Genomic DNA, 16,851 nt, shown 5'->3' with positions numbered 1-16,851 from the left:
TGTCTTTCAAATAAGACACTTAAAGCACAATTTGCCACTCAAAATTAAAATATTTCCAGTTAAAATATTTAAAGGTATCAAGACACATTAAAACAAATTTGCACAAACCATATCTGAAGATAAATTATATGTTTCAAGTACCTTGCTTAAGTTGCTTTTCCACTTGCTTGAATAGACCAATAAATCTGACTTGGAATGGGTAGTTATTGCTTGACAATATAGTGATTTTCCAGTGTTCTGTTTTGAATTAAGGAGAGAAAGTGCAACTTTTGTGGGCAAACCGAGTGGATTTGGATTACTGGAGCTTACTGTCCAATCAGTATAGGCTGAAGTTTTCTGGTCCTTCTGAGGCAAATGCAATGACTTCTGCCTTAAGAGATAACACCATGTAAAGCTGGTTGTAGTTTTCAGGCTAGGGAAAGCCAGCTGCTGGGTGTCCTTGACGTTAAACAATGAAAGAGAAGTGACTGGCTGTTGACTTTGCTCTTGGGTGTTCACTTTGTCACCTTGATTTTTAACCCCTGGAGACTTCCTTTCTTGGTTATTGTCTGTACATTTCAAAGGAGAAATATGAGTATTTTCTGAAGGGACAGGTGAACTTCGAACTGTAAGAGTTAATGACGTGGATGACTTGATGTTTTCAAATTCCTGCAATTCACTTATAGGTTCTATAACGACAAATTTAGAGCATCCTGTTGATGAATTATCAGCTGGTAGAACATTTGTCAAATTAACAGCCTCACTACTAATTTCAGGTTGAGAAAAAACATCCTTTTCCAACGTCACACCGTCCAGGGGCTCTGTAGTACAAACCTGTCTCACTAAAATAGGCTTCTTCTGTTTACTAGCTTCATTAACTCTCGAACTCAAAGGCTCTAAAGGTCTCACGTCTGTTGCACAAACAGCTCCATTTTCATCTTTGGCCCGCTTCTGGTGCTTTTCCATGGCAATGTCTAAACTATTTGCTGGGGAAAGCATCCTTTTACTCGAAGCTGAAGATTCTTGTTGAGGGGAAAGTCGACCAACAGATATTTTCTGGGTTACGGGCAAGGATTCTGATAGAGAAGAATTTTGGCCCATCTCTGAAAAAACATTTTCACATAGAAATTCCTTCTCTGGGTTTGGCAAAGCATTCTGACCTTTTTGTAATGTTGGCACAGAATTTTGTTCTTCACTGATTGGCACTACACTATGATTAGTCTGGCAAATTGGCTGATTGGGCAGATCTTGGGTCACTAGTATTTGTGGCAGGGATGTGAGTGTAGCAAAACAGTAAGCAGGAACATTACTCTGCAGGCGTACGGGCAGCATGAATGACGATGGCACCTTCTGCACCTGACTTCCAAGAGGCCTGAGCTCTGGCGGTAGCAGAGGATGCGAATTAGACATGCTATCAATTAATTTGGTTGGTAACACTGCTGATGTCACACAATGATCTGTTCCAACTGGATCTGAAATAACTTGATTTGGCAAAGAATGTACAGGATTAGAAGAGCAAGATGGGCCTGAAGTGAAAACCTGACAATGCAATTGGTATTTGGGAGCAAAGCAATCCTCACTTTTAGAAGACCCAGATAAAACAGAATTTTTATCTGGTTTGCTACCCTGCGTAGACACTTGCAGAGATAGCTGTGTGCTCTGGTGGCTAGGGGGTGCATGGATTTGATTTAACAAATTGATATCACAGAGCTGTTGAACAGGAAAGATGTTGGTAGAGCTGGAGTTTGATGATTCTGCCTGCAGATCCTTAACCTGAGTCTGAGAGTGCAAAGTATTTGCAGAAAACTCAGCTAAAGATGTACTAGTGAGCTGAGGCCCCTGATATGGCACTGTGTTCACACTGGGAAGAGCAATATTTTGGAAAGATGTTGGGTGTACAGGAGACAGATGACTATCTGGGGCTATGTTTAAAGATATTTGCCGTACCAGTGGGCCTCTCCTTCTTTCTAAGAGAGGCACGTGCCCAGTCACTCCCACTCGAGAAGGCGAAGATGGAGGCTGCAATTCAGTAAGTGGTGTTGTCCGGGGTGGGGTGATGCTTCCACAATCGAATGATTTGCTTCTGAGATCAGAGACCTCCATTGACGTTTGCGTGCAATTAATCTGTTCTGATGCAGTACGCCTCATTTCCCGGTGACTTCCAGGAACATTCAGCGTATTCAAGCCAGCTGGAATCATAAGAAACTCGGCTTTATTTAGAAAATCGATTTTGGGGGAAGCCTCCGTTTTAGAAACGTCCTCTATGTCTAAAGAGGCTGAGAAACTTGAAGTGTGAGATAAACTGCTCTCCCTACTTAGACTCCTGGAGAGAGTGGAATCAAAGCTCGATTCTGTCGAGGAATGTTCTATCTCAGCCAGACGGAGCCTTTTCTTTTTGGGTGGCAGTTTCTCTGTTGGCAATTTTGACAAGGTTTCACTACGCTGGGGCCAACTGAACTTCTCTGACTTTTCTTGATCGTGGCATTGAGCTTCCAGGTCTCGATCTGGTTCTTCTGTGACCAAAATCTCTGGGACTTGGATGTTGTGCTGCCGGACAAGTCTTGAGGGCTGTCCTAACACATGTCGTTCACTTGGATTCCTTCTGGAGCTTTCCTGAAGTTCTCCTCTGAGAGCGTCTGATAGTGCAAGCTGGTGAGGATGAGACCCGTCCCGAGAAGGGTGACTTTCCTCTTGGGAGATTCCGATCACTTTCAGAGACCCAGACTTCCCTGTTCTATTCAGCTCCTGGAAAGAAACTGGGGAGGCTCTTTCAAAAGGCTCAGGCTTGTCGAATGAGTTGGGCCTGCTCAGGGAGTTGGTGTGCTGGATGACGGAGATTCCAGTTCCGTGTCTCTGCAGTTCTAGCTTGTCCTGGGCTGCTGAACTTATCTGTTGCTCCATGATGGTCGACAGCTTGGGATCCATGGTCTGCTCAGGGCCCCTGGCAACAAGGTGAATTTGGGAGTTTTGCAACTGTATATTTTTATGCTGCTGGTCACTTCTTATGGTAACATTATGTTTAGGCAAACTGGGATTACAGCCCAGAGCATTCTGAAACTGAAGGCCTTCAGAACTTTTTGGAGAAGTTCCACTTTCATTTTGCTGAAGTTCATCATCATCCCCAACACTTTTCATTTTCCTCCTTTTTCTTATCTGGGGCGTCTGTTCCCAGACGCCGGAGGACCCAGCGACTCTGTAGTGTAGAATCTGCGGCTGCAGGCCGCTGGGCACAGGGCTGTGCTCAGGTTCTCTCATGGCTACCTTTGTTTTTGGTCCATGTAACTCAGAACAGTAAAATTTCTTATGATTTTCAAAATTTTCCAGTTTCCTATACCTGTTTCTACAAGTTTCACACTCAAACATTGTCCCTCGCCCTTGGTGAGACTTCTTTTTTTCTATATGGGGGCCTTGTGCCAATGCCTTGCTCCGCGCTGACATGGCTTCACCAGCAGCATGGCATCCTTGGTGGCTCTCATCCAGGGACTGTCCAGTACCAAGAACATGACTTTCATTTGCTGAAGAGTCTTCTATGGCTGCTTGTCTCACAAGTGTACGGGGATGCCCACTCTGGGGCACAGGAGTGTTAGGTCCCGATACAAAGACATCGTCGTAGAAAGCGCCAATTTTGTCATCAAATGACTGACTTCCTCTTAGTGGATGAGGAGGAGGTATTATATTTGCAGGTACTGCTGAATAACCTGTGGTCGGCATGGAATTACTTCTTGTGATAGGTAAACAGTCAAGTGAAGGTACAGACAGAAGAAACACTTGCTTTGATTTTTCAGTAGGGGTGAAAGGTGACTTCGGTATATCAGAGCTTGAACTTGTTCTCCGTCCCACTGGTTTTAAATCAAACTGGAAAGAATCTTTAAATATGTATGATTTGGGGGAATCAATGCTTCCTCGTCTTGACAGTGAGGTTCTCCGCGGCTTCACACTATCCAGTTGCTTGTCATCTACCAAAGCTTCGTTGTCTGAGATAAGCTTCGATATCCGCTCCTCAAGTGTTTTTGTGGCCAAAGGTGGGCGCATCTGACCTGGTAAAAGCAATGTCTTTTCCCCTGTGGGCAAAGCAGAGGGTGTTGACGTGGTGACAAGAGCTGCAGAGGACCCATTACTCTTTCCAGAGTCTTGTTCTGTGCTGGGTAACCTTCTGGCAAAGGGAGTTGGTGGACTCACTGTTTGATCGGCACTTTCAGAACGTGAAAAGTAACCAGAATCCGTGCTTCCTAAACTTCGAGGACTCAGGAGCTTTCCTTGCTGCTCTTGGGAGTAATCGGTAGCCTGCTGCCTTTGTAGCTGGGCGTGTACCGTTCCTATGTGAGAGTCTTGCTTTCCTTCCAGTGGATTCATGTCACCTTTCTGGTGGGACTTCTCATTAGTCTCCAACCTGGAGACTCCACCCTGGGACATGCTGGCTGAAAGTGGCTGTACGTTTGTCACCTGAAGGTCCTTCTGCTTCTGTGCACTAGAAAGTTCAGGCTTGGGATCCACGGCCTTTGGACTGTCAGTTCTTAAGGGGGACACGGTGACATGGTGGACCACAACTTTCGGTAACTCTGTCACAGCTTGTGATTCTGCAGATTTGTCCTGTAGTAAAAAGTCACCTACCACATTTTCTGGATTGCTTGGAGTGAAGCTTGATTTTAGCAAAGTTTCAGCATTTGACATCCTCTTTATTATGTGCACAGGCTGCAGCTCCATGGCACCCAGGTCATGCTGTCTCTCATCAGTGGCGCCTTCCTCCTCGCTCTCCCCACTGTCTTCTACGTCTGAATGAATACTAAGTGCTTTGGGGGACTCGTGGGACAAGAACAAGCCACCAGCATCTGGTTGCAAGACAAGACCCAGTTTGATAGTATGTGCGTGGGATTTCTTGTGCTTATACAGATTACTTTTAGTCTTAAATGAAAATCCACAAGTCACACAGGGATAGGGTCGCTCTCCAGTGTGGGAGCGGATATGCTTTAAAAGCACACTAGGCTTTGCACATGCTCTATTGCAATACTCACAAATATATTTTCCTTGTTTTTTTGGCTTCTGATCTTTCAGAAGAAGATTGCACATTTGCTCTACGCTTTGATTAACAACAGAGGCAACATGAGTTGAATTATAGATTGGCATGGGGGGCGACTGTGTAGAATTAGCTGGACTTATTGACAAAGGTGAAGCAGAATCCATGTGCTGGTTTTGAGGAGTAACCTGAGATCTACTGGAAGGTGAAGTTAGGCCTACAGATGATGTCACTGCTATATTATAAACCTGTTCAAGTTTGGCATTCTCTTGATTTTGCAGATTTGTCAGTGATCCTGTGAAACCTGAACACCCTGGAAGCTGTTGATTATGTTGGTTGGATTTGGGAACAAAGTGTTCATGTTGATGATACAAATGAGAAGCTGACTGCACTGCCCCTTGCTCATTCTTCTGAGCAGCAGACACATGGACTGTGTATGAGGTACAAGAAGACTGTGATTCAGCAACCAATTCCTGTGAAGTCTGATTTGGGGCATCCATTGAACTGTTTTTTAATTTGGAAGGGGAACGTGCAGTTTTATTTGGCCTCAGTTTTTCTGTCTTAATTGCACAAGATGAGCCCTTTTGTGACAAGGTGCTCAGTTCTGGCTCCATTGCTTTCAGTAAGACATCGAATGCGGTGTTTGTATAGGAGGGGGACGTAGTGCCACAATGAGAAGAGATGCATTCGCTATTGTCAGTCCTGGTTTTACTTGACAAGGAACTTGAGTCACATTGTTCATCGAGGTCACTGAATTTGGCAGGGTCAGCGCCTTCGGATCTCCATCTACGCAGTTCAGATGGATGCTGCAGAAACAAGGGCTTCTTTGGGGAGACAGATTCTTCAGATTTTGAGGCTTCAGCAATTATTCCAGGTGTTTCTCCGTTTTGTTTAGTAAACTGCTTCCCATTTTTTACAGGAATATAATTCTGTTTCTTGTGAGACTCCGAAGCACTATGAAGAACGGTGAAAGACGACTCTTCTGTATTTTGTTTATGTTTTGCCTGAAGAGGATTTCTCAGTGGGGATTTTGGTATTTTTTTCAGGTGATTCTCAGCTACGATCTTTTTGCGTTTCACACCTTTAAGGGATTCCGAAGTTCCTTTAACACCAGCCTGTAAGATTTCTGGCAAAAAAACAAAACAAAAAAAAATTGGTAACATTGTACATACACCAACTATAATTTTTTGAAAATTAAGATTACTATCATAAGGACATTATGACAAGTGAAGAAAGTAGTTTAAGGAAAGTCTATTTTTTAAATAAAACTGCACTTCTGCATTCCGGAAATTGAACAATGTTGCCAATCAAAATCTACTGAAACACTCATTCAAAGACCTAAGTGTGCATTTCTAGAATGCTTATGTTCCTTTCTTGAATAATCAACATCCTGGAACCAGATCTTTCAAAACTGAATTATCTTTCCCCTTTTTCACTATCATACTTAAACAGTGCTCCATGGGGTTAAAGAAACTGGTAACTAACAAGAAGTTTTGAGCTTGTCTTACAGCACTGCAGATAAAGAAACAGCTTGTTAGAACTCCCTCTGCTTGTAACAAAACTGGTTGACTGGTTGAAGCTGGTTGGAACTAGTATGGCTGATTGGGATCTGCACAGAATAGACTTCTTGCCAGATGAGGGACTTTCTGACATCAAAACCAGTATTTTCACCACAGATTTCACACCAACTCCCTCCAAATTTGCAAAGGCAACCCACGAAGAAGCACGAAGAGAGAACTGTGCCTGCTCAAGGGACTTTCCAAACCTCCCCTCCCTTTCCAACCATCATTAACCAACCCCAAAACCCCTCCTCCAGCATCTCCTCCTTTTATATACTGCTTTAAGCTGGTAAGGGAAGACAGAATTGAGCCCATCTCCTGCATGGCTGCCTTGCCATTAACCTTTCTCTCCATAAAAATCCAGTGATTCAGTGTTTGGCTTTTCATTGTGTGCAGACAAACGGACCTAGATTGGCTTGGTAGCAATACCTGAGGACTCTGTCTACACAACAGTCTGAGAAGGCTGGCCAAAAAGAAGAAAATTCAACCCTTTAATGCTGAGTATTTGACTGTCTTATCTCATTAAGGTTCTTTTAAAACAAACTTTTCAGCAAATTTCTAAGTATGCAAAACTGATTATTTTCATGAGAAAGGGGGCTGCTAATATAATTTCTAGAGCAGACCACAGTCAGGACAGCCATGAAGTATTGCTGATATAGCAATTATATCAATGAACAGAAAATTATGAAACTAAAATAATCCACTTATTTGTGGTTTCTTACCAAGAAAATTAAAAAGTCATAAGGTTGTAATGGGCCTTGGTTTAAAAAAAATCACCATTTTAACTCAACAAAATATTCAATGGCTATGTTTCTTTGTCATTAGCAATAGGTAGGGCAGGTAGGCAGGTAGGGAGATAGGCAGAAAGAAGGTAAAACTTATTGCAAGAGAAATGAAATCACCTTAATTTCTAGTTGTGTTGGAAAAAATCAGTATTTAAGTGACAGTGCCCACAATCTATCAACTACTGTATTTTTAAGCAACAATTACCTGCCATGATTTAGTTTGGTTTCCATTTGTTGGATTGTTGGGCATATGAACAAAAAATATTCAACCGTATATTACTCTATTTGTAGAAAGCCAACTACTTAATTCTCCACTATTTTCAAATAGCTGTTGCAATGTACATATCTGAAGTTCCTATTAGACCAAAATGTCTACACTGTAATAACTACTTATTGAGGATAAAATTTACATTAGAAATATTCTAGTAATATTGTGACATCAGTTTATATGCTCTCATATCATAGTTTAATGAAAAAAATGCATACTATTCCATTAAAGATATATTTACCCACCATAATCAAAAAAAAAAAGAAAAGGGGGGTCTCAAAACTAAAATATTTGAGCTAAAGAACAATAGAAAAAAGTATCAGTATTACTCACTTTTACAAAATGTTGAACAAATTTTTTTTATTATCCAATCCACTCATTCATGAAATGATGTTTTCCCACTGGTTTTCCCTTATTAAGATGAATGTAAGAAAGTCAATGATGTACTTTTTGACTCTCATTAACTCTATCAGGCAAGCAGGCAAAGTGAAAAATGATGCTCATCAACCTGGGCTGAGCAGTCTCTCTATCCACTTCTAAAAGCTAGATGTGGCTGTCATAAAGGTGAAAGCCAGTAGGCTATTAAAATACATACAAAAACAGAGATGAGAAACCACTTGGATGAGAAGCTAGCAGAGCTGAAACACCATGGACTTAAAAAATAATCTACCCAAGTCAGGCCCCATCCAGGACCTATTCAACCAGAGTCTTGGCTAGGGTAGGTATGCCTGTTTTGCTCTGCTTCACAAATATTTTAAGATAAACTTCTATTTTTTAGATAAAGTTATGTTATTCAAAATTAAACGTCTTATACTCCAAAGAAAAATGCAAAAATTCAACCCAGAAATATGGTATGTGATTTAAACAACAACAAAAACTGTAACCTTGTACTTAAAAGAAAATGACATTGAAGTTAAGATAAAGGAATTGCTAAACTTAAGATCCATATTTCTTTATAAAAAAAACTATTTCCTAAAAATCTACTGGGAGTTAAGAATTGGAAAAACAGGTATGTTAAACGGAATTTTTGAACTACATGTTTTGATTTTAGATATAGACAGACTCCTCTCTCATTTGTCAAAGCTTATAACACTTACATTTTATCTGCATCATTGTTTATACTTAGTTCTCTATTTAATTTTAACACTTGACTGGTGCTATTCCCTTCAAAACTTTGCATACTCCTGTGTTTTCTGGCAATTTGGTTTACAACTCAGAAAACTTTTCTTCTATGATATCTTCATATATGTTTTCTGGTCAACTTTTTTTGGAATAAAGTTCTTTTCTTTAGGGACATCAATTATGTTTTTTCTGGATCACCCTAATGATAATTTAAATTGCCTTCCTCTCTTCAGGTTTTTACCTTTTGTTTTCTCTACAATTTTCTAAAGCTCTTCTCTTATGTTGATAACTGAATTGTCACACCATTAAGTTCTTTACTGTTTCATATTTATTCATTAGTTTTGGACTAATAGTATTTTGTTCTCATTTTATTACCTTAGTTCCATATTTCCCATTTCATCTCATTTTATTGTCTCATATTAAGTTTGAGCTCTTGCTTAAATACATTTATGATCTTTAGTTCTGCACTTAAAAACACTTGTGTTTCTGGAGTAATATTTCCTTTAAGGCAGAATTCGAGCCTGTCTTCCACATTCTCAAGGCTCTTCTACTGCCTGAGATCATGGGGAATGGTGTTCTCACTCAGCACTCAGCTGAGAACATACTCCTGACAGTCTTTTTTGAGTTGTGTTCATTCTTCTGGATTCTGTTGGATGTTCTTTAACAGGTTCACTGTCCTTGTTCAAGGGATAAAGCCCACTCTACCACTGGTGCTTGGGAGGGGAGGAGGTAGTCAGATGACCCTGGACCTTGGATCAGTCTAAATTCAAGGACTTTTTTTTTATTGTAAGGAGGGGAGAGGCTAGTGGAGGGGATGAGAGAGATGTAAACAGAGAGACAATGGCAGGCATATGTGAGAAGAATACTGCACTATCACTTTAGAGGTGGAAGTGAAAACAAGGTGCCTGCCTCTCCACAGATTTTTCACTCTCTACCCCTTGATTCTCAAGATCTGGGGCTGAACAGCTCAGAGTGGGCAGCTAAACCATCAGGCTAGGAATTATAGACAAATACCTTCTCTTGAGAACCAAGGCCCTAGAGTGGAAGGCGGCAGACCCTTGGGTTTTCAGAGAATGAAATACCTGGAATAGTTTTTTAAACTTACCCTCATCTTGATTAATTTTAAATCTATCTATTAAAGAGTGACTGGAGTTATTTTCTCTTGTCCTCTTATCTATAGAAAAGAGCACAATCATCACACCTTGTGGTTTTATCTACAACATAGTCAAGAGGATGCACAGACCATAGTGCTTCAAAGCAGAAACAAAATTGGTATGAAGAGAAGGAGAAGACAGCTGTTCACCATTAGCACTTGTGCTTTTCCATCATTTTAAAGGCAATTTGTTGTTAAGGTGAATTAAATATAAAATGCATTAGAGGAAACAAAGAGAAAGACCAAGCAGTGGAAGGCAGCCCAAGGATTCACATGGAGCCTATGCAGTGTGATCACTCCCCACCAACCCCACCAACCAGTGCCCCCCGCCGAGCCTCTGCCTCAGAGGAAGTACACTGGTTTCTATTCACCACCCTGATTCCAGAAATGTTGTCATTTTGTATGTTTGTTTTTACCATTACTAAGTTTTGACATACTTGGTGTACACCAGCATTGAAACACAACCCTCTCTCCTTACACAGGGAGAACTTAGTCAGATTGGGAAGGGAAGAGAAAGATTCAAAATAGGAGTCAGGCGGCCACTGAAAGCTGTATTCTCCCACTTGTCAGTGTGCTACCGGTAATGACTGAAAATCAGGCAGAAACTCTGAGATATCAACACATCAAAAATCCAAACATGACTTCATATAACAGATACAAAGCACACTCAGGAGAGGGACCAAAATCAGCAGCACGGCCCCTGTCAGACCACTGACCTGAGCTTCGAAAGAAAAGCCAGCACTCTTCATCAGTTAGGGAGTCAAGAACAGCTTAGAAGGACCACAGGGGCCACTTCGTTAAAAAAAAAAAAAGAATAGTTGGGGAAGTATAAGTTAAGATTCCTGGGTTCTTTTTGAGACAGAGTCTCGCTCTGTCACCCAGGCTGGAGTGCAGTGGCGCAGTCTCGGCTCACTGCAAGCTCCGCCTCCCCAGTTCACGCCATTCTCCTGCCTCAGCCTCTCCGAGTAGCTGGGACTACAGGCACCCGCCACCATGCCCGGCTAATTTTTTGTATTTTTAGTAGAGACGGGGTTTCACCATGGTCTCGATCTCCTGACCTCGTGATCTGCCCGCCTCGGCCTCCCAAAGTGCTGGGATTACAAGCGTGAGCCACCGCGCCCGGCCAAGATTCCTGGGTTCTATGTGAAGTCACTGACACTTTATTTTCCAAGGCACAAATCTATTTATTAGGGCTTCTATGTTTCTTTGAAGAAGAGCACCAATGAGTTTGAAATATCACTGTCAGCTGTTTTTCAGGATTACTTCTAGAGAGTAACAGATTAAAAGGCTCAAGAGTGCATCTTAGTTGCCGATAAGGTGTAGTAAAGAATATTCTTATGATAAGTAGTAGGGATGATAAACCACAACTCAGAGTGTGTTTAAAATCCTGTCTTGATTGAAGGTGAACCTCCAAATAAATCTCTTTTCAGATTTACTCAGAGACATGTCAGCTGAAAAACTTCAGATCTCTTTTGGGCCTTAGGAACGCAAGTAGTACCTGTTTTCTAACAATTGAGATCATGCTCGGCCCGAAGGCCAAGAGATCAGACAGGGAGACCATTCAGAAGGCTTTTTTCAGTAGTTTGTGCAAGAGTTAAAATGCTACCCTGAACTCAGGCAGTGACAGTGGACCTCTTATCTGATTCAAAATAAGAAAGCTTGAGAAAGGTTTGCCAAAGATTCTGCTGAGGTTTCTCGTCTGAGCACTCAGCTAGTTTGGAAGAGAAAAAAATCCATTCACTTTCCATTCCACTCAATCTTAAACTCAATATACATGCATAGAATTGTAAACTGTAGCTGGAAATTCAGGACAAGAAATTTTCAATAGGAAAATTGTTAGGCTAATTATGGCACAGCCACTTAACATAACATTATACATCCATTTAAAATAATTACAAAGATTACATAGCAATATGAAAATTATGATACATTAAGTATATGTGCACATTCTCTTTTTTTTCCTCTAGAGAGAGGTCTGGGCTAGAGGCACAGATCTGGGAATATGCAGTGAGAGCTGTTTTTGTAAAAGGACATAAATGATAAGCCAAAGAGAATATGCTGTGGAGAGGGAAGGTCTGACATGAGAAGAATGGGTAATCCCTACACTTAGGGGTGAGCTAGAAACAAAAAGAAACAAGGGGAAAACGGAAAGATGAAACAAAACATGTAATAGTGAAACGGCCAGGAAGTGGAGGTTTAGAAACTTTTAAAAAGGAAGATGTGGCCAATAGTGTCGAATATCACATTCAGATGCACAGATGAAAATTAACAAGAGGTCCCTGGGCTTGGTGGTCACTGGGACTAGGAAGATATCATTATCTCTGAAAGCAGTGTCAGCGGGGTTCTGGAGGTAAAAACCCTATCATACACCAGTAAGGAGTGAGGGAGGGCACGAGGACGCACAGGCCCGCAAATACAGGCGTGGGGGATATGGCTGTAAAGTAAAAGAGAAAGACAAGACGTCAGAGTCAGGGGAAAGGAGGGCAAGGGAAGGCTTCTTTAGGATATGGGAGGGTTGAGTGTGATTATAAACAGGTAGTGAAAGTTGGCAGAGAGAACCAGACTAAAGATACAAGACAGAAAAATTAATTAAATAAAAAAACTAAAAAATTAATTAAACAAATTAAACAAATAATGTGTGATAAATAGGTATACTCAAGAAGCTACCACATAGATGTGGGAGCAACTGATGAAGATGGAGGTAATGAAATGCCTGGGAGAAGTTTCGTGGCAGCAGCACATCTGACTAGGGCCTACAGTGACAGGCAGAGAGGGACAAGTACTTTCCAGTACTTGAGCAGGAAAATGCATAAGACTCACCTAAGAGCAGGAAGCCAACCTTGTTGTTCATCTATAAGTAGAGTGGGAGATAGGATGGAAAAGGTATTCTAGAACCAGGTTACTCTAGGCCTTGAACACAAAGCAGAAGAGACTGGAATCCACTTAGCAAGCAAAAGGAAGCTACATTCAGATCATCACCAAGTTCTTCCCATTCCTCATGCAATGTAATTCAAGCATCTTAACAGGCCAAAAGACTGCAGGGTCATCTGACTCACAACTCTCCAACCTCCCTCCACACCATTTCTCCTGACTCACTCCGCTTCAGCCTTGGTAAACTTTCTCCTCCTCGAACTGCTCCATCTCGTTCCTGCCCCTGGGATTTGTACTTGCCATCTCCTCAGCGTGAAAAGCCCTCCCTACACCCAACTCTTCAGATGACAGGGTCATTTTCAACCTTCAACTCACCAGGCCAGTGTTCCCTCCAGGCTGTTCCTCCACTGTCCCTAAGGTCGGTGTCCCTGTCCTGCCCACCCCGCCCTTCCTCAATTCTTTCCTCTTTACAGTCGTCATCTAGAATGTCCTGTTTGCCTGTTTACATGTGTATCTTCTGCCTTTGAATTAGGATGGGCTGAAGGAGTCCACACTCACTTACAGGCTCTTTAACATGGGCCCACACCAGGTGCTCACATGAGGGGCAAGACATGAGGCCAGAGAAGTGTCCCAAGCATGTAAGCAGAGTGGACAGGCATGAAGCCAACCCTCCCTGAGAGCTTCCTCCCTCTGAGCAAAGCCTTGGGCTTTAAGCTGATAGGGAAAGGGCAGCAGATGTCACCACAGGGACAGACAGAAACACCCTGCAGCCAGGAGAAGAACAAAGGAGGACACCCTCTACCCCAGGGGAGGCAGGAAACTGTCCTGAGACCAAAATCCCACACCAATAAAATTTCAGTCCCTTGCCATGGGGGAGGGGCTGGAAACACAGGGACCGCCAAGACTGAGGCTGGACCAGGAGATGGAGCGACCCTCCCCTCCCCACCCCATCCAGAAGCCCAGCCCTGTGGGGGAAGCAGCAGCCCACTGCTAGTGGGGGGCAGTGAGGAGGTGGGCAGGGACTCCCCCAGCCCATGGCGCAGAAGGCTGCAGGCTGAGCAGGGGCACTAGCACTGAGAAAAGCCCCCAGAGTCCCAGTCCCCGCCATAAGCACAAGGAACCGGCGGGAAAAGGAAGAATAAACAGGGTAGTAGAAATATATGAAAAAAATAATGGTCAAGAATTTTCCCCAAATAATGAAAACAACAAACCATACATCCAAAAAGTCTAAATAACCCATAACAAGGATGATTAAGAATATGATACGAAAGAACAAGCATAAAGAAAAAATGTGAGAAAAAGAAGAAAAGGGAGAAAAAGAATTTAGACAACATATTCAAACTGCTGAAAACCAAAGATAAAGAGAAAATCCTGAAAGCAGCCAGAGCGTAGAAAAACATTATACACAAAGAATAAAAGATAAAAATTAAAGCAGACTTCTCAACAGAAACCATGGTGTGATATTCTTACACTACTGAAAGAAAAAATTGTCCAACTCAGAATTTCATATTGAGAAATAATTTAGCTTTCAAAAATGAAGGCCATAGAAAGATTTTTTTCAGAAAAACAAAAGCTGAGACAATTCATTGTCTTCAGGCCTATACTGAAATGTTAAAACTTAAATGTGGATCTATACACATAAATGAAGAGCTCTGAAAATGACAATAATAAAATTCTAAAAAGAACTTTAAGAATTTTATCACTTCAAAATTTCACCAGTTTAAAAGATAATACAGTGTAAAGTTGTATTGTCTAATATGGCAGCGCGGCAGGTGAAACAATGGCCCTGTAAAATGGCCACACCCCAACCTCTGGAACCTGTAAATGTTTCTGAATGTGGCAAAGGGGACGATGCAAATGTGATAAGGTTATGTATTTTGAGATGGGGAGATTATCCTCGGTTATTGCAGGACTCTTTCAAATTTAATTACACAATCCCACAACAATGGAGAATCTCTTCTGGCTGAAGTCAGAGGTATTGAACAACCCAACAGGCAGCAGAGAGACAGGAAATGAGACCTGACCTGCCACTGCCGACTTTCAAGATGGAGAAAGAGAGCTCCCATCCAAAGAACATGGTAGCCTCTAAAAGCTGGGAATGGACTTCAGCTGACAGCTCACAAGAACATGATGACTACAGCTACAGGACTAAATTCTGCCAGTAACCTGAATAAGCGGGAAAACAGACTTTCCCCTGGAGCCTCCAGAAGACAGACCTGCTGACATCATCATCACAGCCAGGTCCTGTGTCAGGCTTCTGACCTACAGAACCACAAGACAGTAAGTACTGTGTCAACTGCTAAGTTTGTAGCAATTTGTTACGCAGCAAAAGAAAATGAATACAGGTACACCTTGTTTTGTTGAGCTTCACAGATACTGTGCTTTTTACATTAAGTGTTTGTGGCAACTCTGCATGGAGCAAGTCTATCTTGGCACCATTTCTCCAAACATATGCACTCACTTCTGGTGTGTGACATATTTTGTCTAATTCTTACAATATTTCAAACTTTTGCATTATTATTATATCTGTCATGGTGATCTTTCATCAGTGATCTTTGTTTTTACTGTTGTAATTGTTTTGGGGCTGCATTAATTGTGCCCATGTAACACAATGAACTTAATAAATGTTGTGTGTGTGTTCTCACTGCTCTATCAACCGGCCATTCCCCAGTCTCTCTGCCTCTCCTTGGACCTGCCTATTACCCAAGACACAACAATGTTAAAATTATGCCAGTTAATAAACCTACAAGGGCCTCTAAGTGTTCAAGTGAAAGGAAGAGTTTCATGTCTCTAGCTTTAAGCCAAAAGCTAGAAATGATTAAGCTTACTGAAGAAGGCATGTTGAAAGCTGAGATAGGCTGAAGGCTAGGATGCTTGTGCCAGTAAGGCAAGTTGTGAATGCAAAGGAAAAGTTATTGAAGGAAATTAAAAGTGCTACCCCAGGGAACACCTGAACGACAAGAAAGCACAACAGTCTTATTGCTGATATGAAGAAAATTTTAGTGGTTTGGACAGAAGACGAAACCAGACACAACATCCCTTAAGCCAAAGCCTAATCCAGAGAAAGGTCCTAACTCTCTTCAATGCTATGAAGGCTGAAACAAGTGAGGAAGCTGCAGAAGAAAGGCTGACAGCTAGCAGAGGTTGGCTCAAGAGATTTAAGGAAAGAGGCCATCTCCATAACATAAAAGGGCAAGGTGAAGCAGCATGTGTTAATGTAGAAGCTGCAGCAACTTATCCAGAAGATTTCACTAAGATAACTGAGGAAGGTGGCTACAGAAAATAACAGATTTTCTATGTAGATAAACCAGCCTTTTATTGGAAGAAGATGCCATCCAGGGTTTTCATACTAGAGAGGAGAACTCAATGCCTTGCTTCAAAGCTTCAAAGGACAGGCTGACTCTCTTGTTAAGGGCTAATACAGCTGGTGGCTTTAGGTTGAGGCAAATGCTCATCTACTATTCTGAAAATCCGTAAGACCCTTAAGAATCATGCTAAATCTACTCTGCCTGTGCTGTACAGATGGAACAACAAAGCCTGGATGACAGCACATCTGTTTATAGCATGGTTTACTGAATATTTTAAGCCCAATATTGAGAGTGATTACTCAAAAAAAAAAATTTCTTTTAAAATATTACTGCTCATTGATAATAAACTTTGTCATTCAACAGCTCTGATAGAGATGTATAAGAAGACGAATGTTGTTTTCATGCCTAGTAATACAATGTTCATTTTTCAGCCCACGGATCAAGGAGTAATTTTTACTTTCAAGGCTTACTATTTAAGAAATTCGTTTCATAAGGTGATAGCTGTCATAGACAATGATTCCTCTGATGGAGCTGGGCAAAGTAAATTGAAAGCCTTCTTGAAAGGATTCACCATTCTAAATGCCATTAAAAGCATTCATGATTGATGAGAGGAGGTCAAAATGGCAACATTAACAGGAGTTTGGAAGAAGCAGATTCCAGTCCTCAAGGATGACTTTTGAGGGATTCAAGACTTCAGTGGAGGAAGTCCTTGCAGATGTGGTGGAAACAGCAAGAGAACCAGAATTAAAGTGGAGCTTGAAGATGTGACTGAGCAGCTGCAATCTCACGATA

At 41.7% G+C, this 16,851-nt stretch overlaps 1 protein-coding gene across 5 annotated transcripts in view; it reads right to left on the bottom strand.

Annotated features, from left to right (window-relative positions):
• The window catches only part of HIVEP1 (HIVEP zinc finger 1), a 150,145-nt gene that overhangs the window by 38,629 nt on the left and 94,665 nt on the right, over positions 1-16,851 (bottom strand). For all 5 annotated transcript variants that reach the window (XM_032140245.2, XM_032140244.2, XM_032140243.1 and 2 more), the window contains one exon: positions 142-6,119. In XM_032140245.2, coding sequence (XP_031996136.1) covers positions 142-6,119 — 5,978 coding nt within the window. The remainder of the gene's footprint in view (positions 1-141; positions 6,120-16,851) is intronic.

The sequence above is a fragment of the Hylobates moloch genome, unplaced genomic scaffold (genome assembly GCF_009828535.3).
Source record: "Hylobates moloch isolate HMO894 unplaced genomic scaffold, HMol_V3 SCAFFOLD_20, whole genome shotgun sequence".
NCBI classification, from domain to species: Eukaryota; Metazoa; Chordata; class Mammalia; order Primates; family Hylobatidae; genus Hylobates; species Hylobates moloch.
The sequence above is the reverse complement of the archived record's forward strand: the minus strand, read 5'-3'. Positions and strand labels throughout refer to the sequence as shown.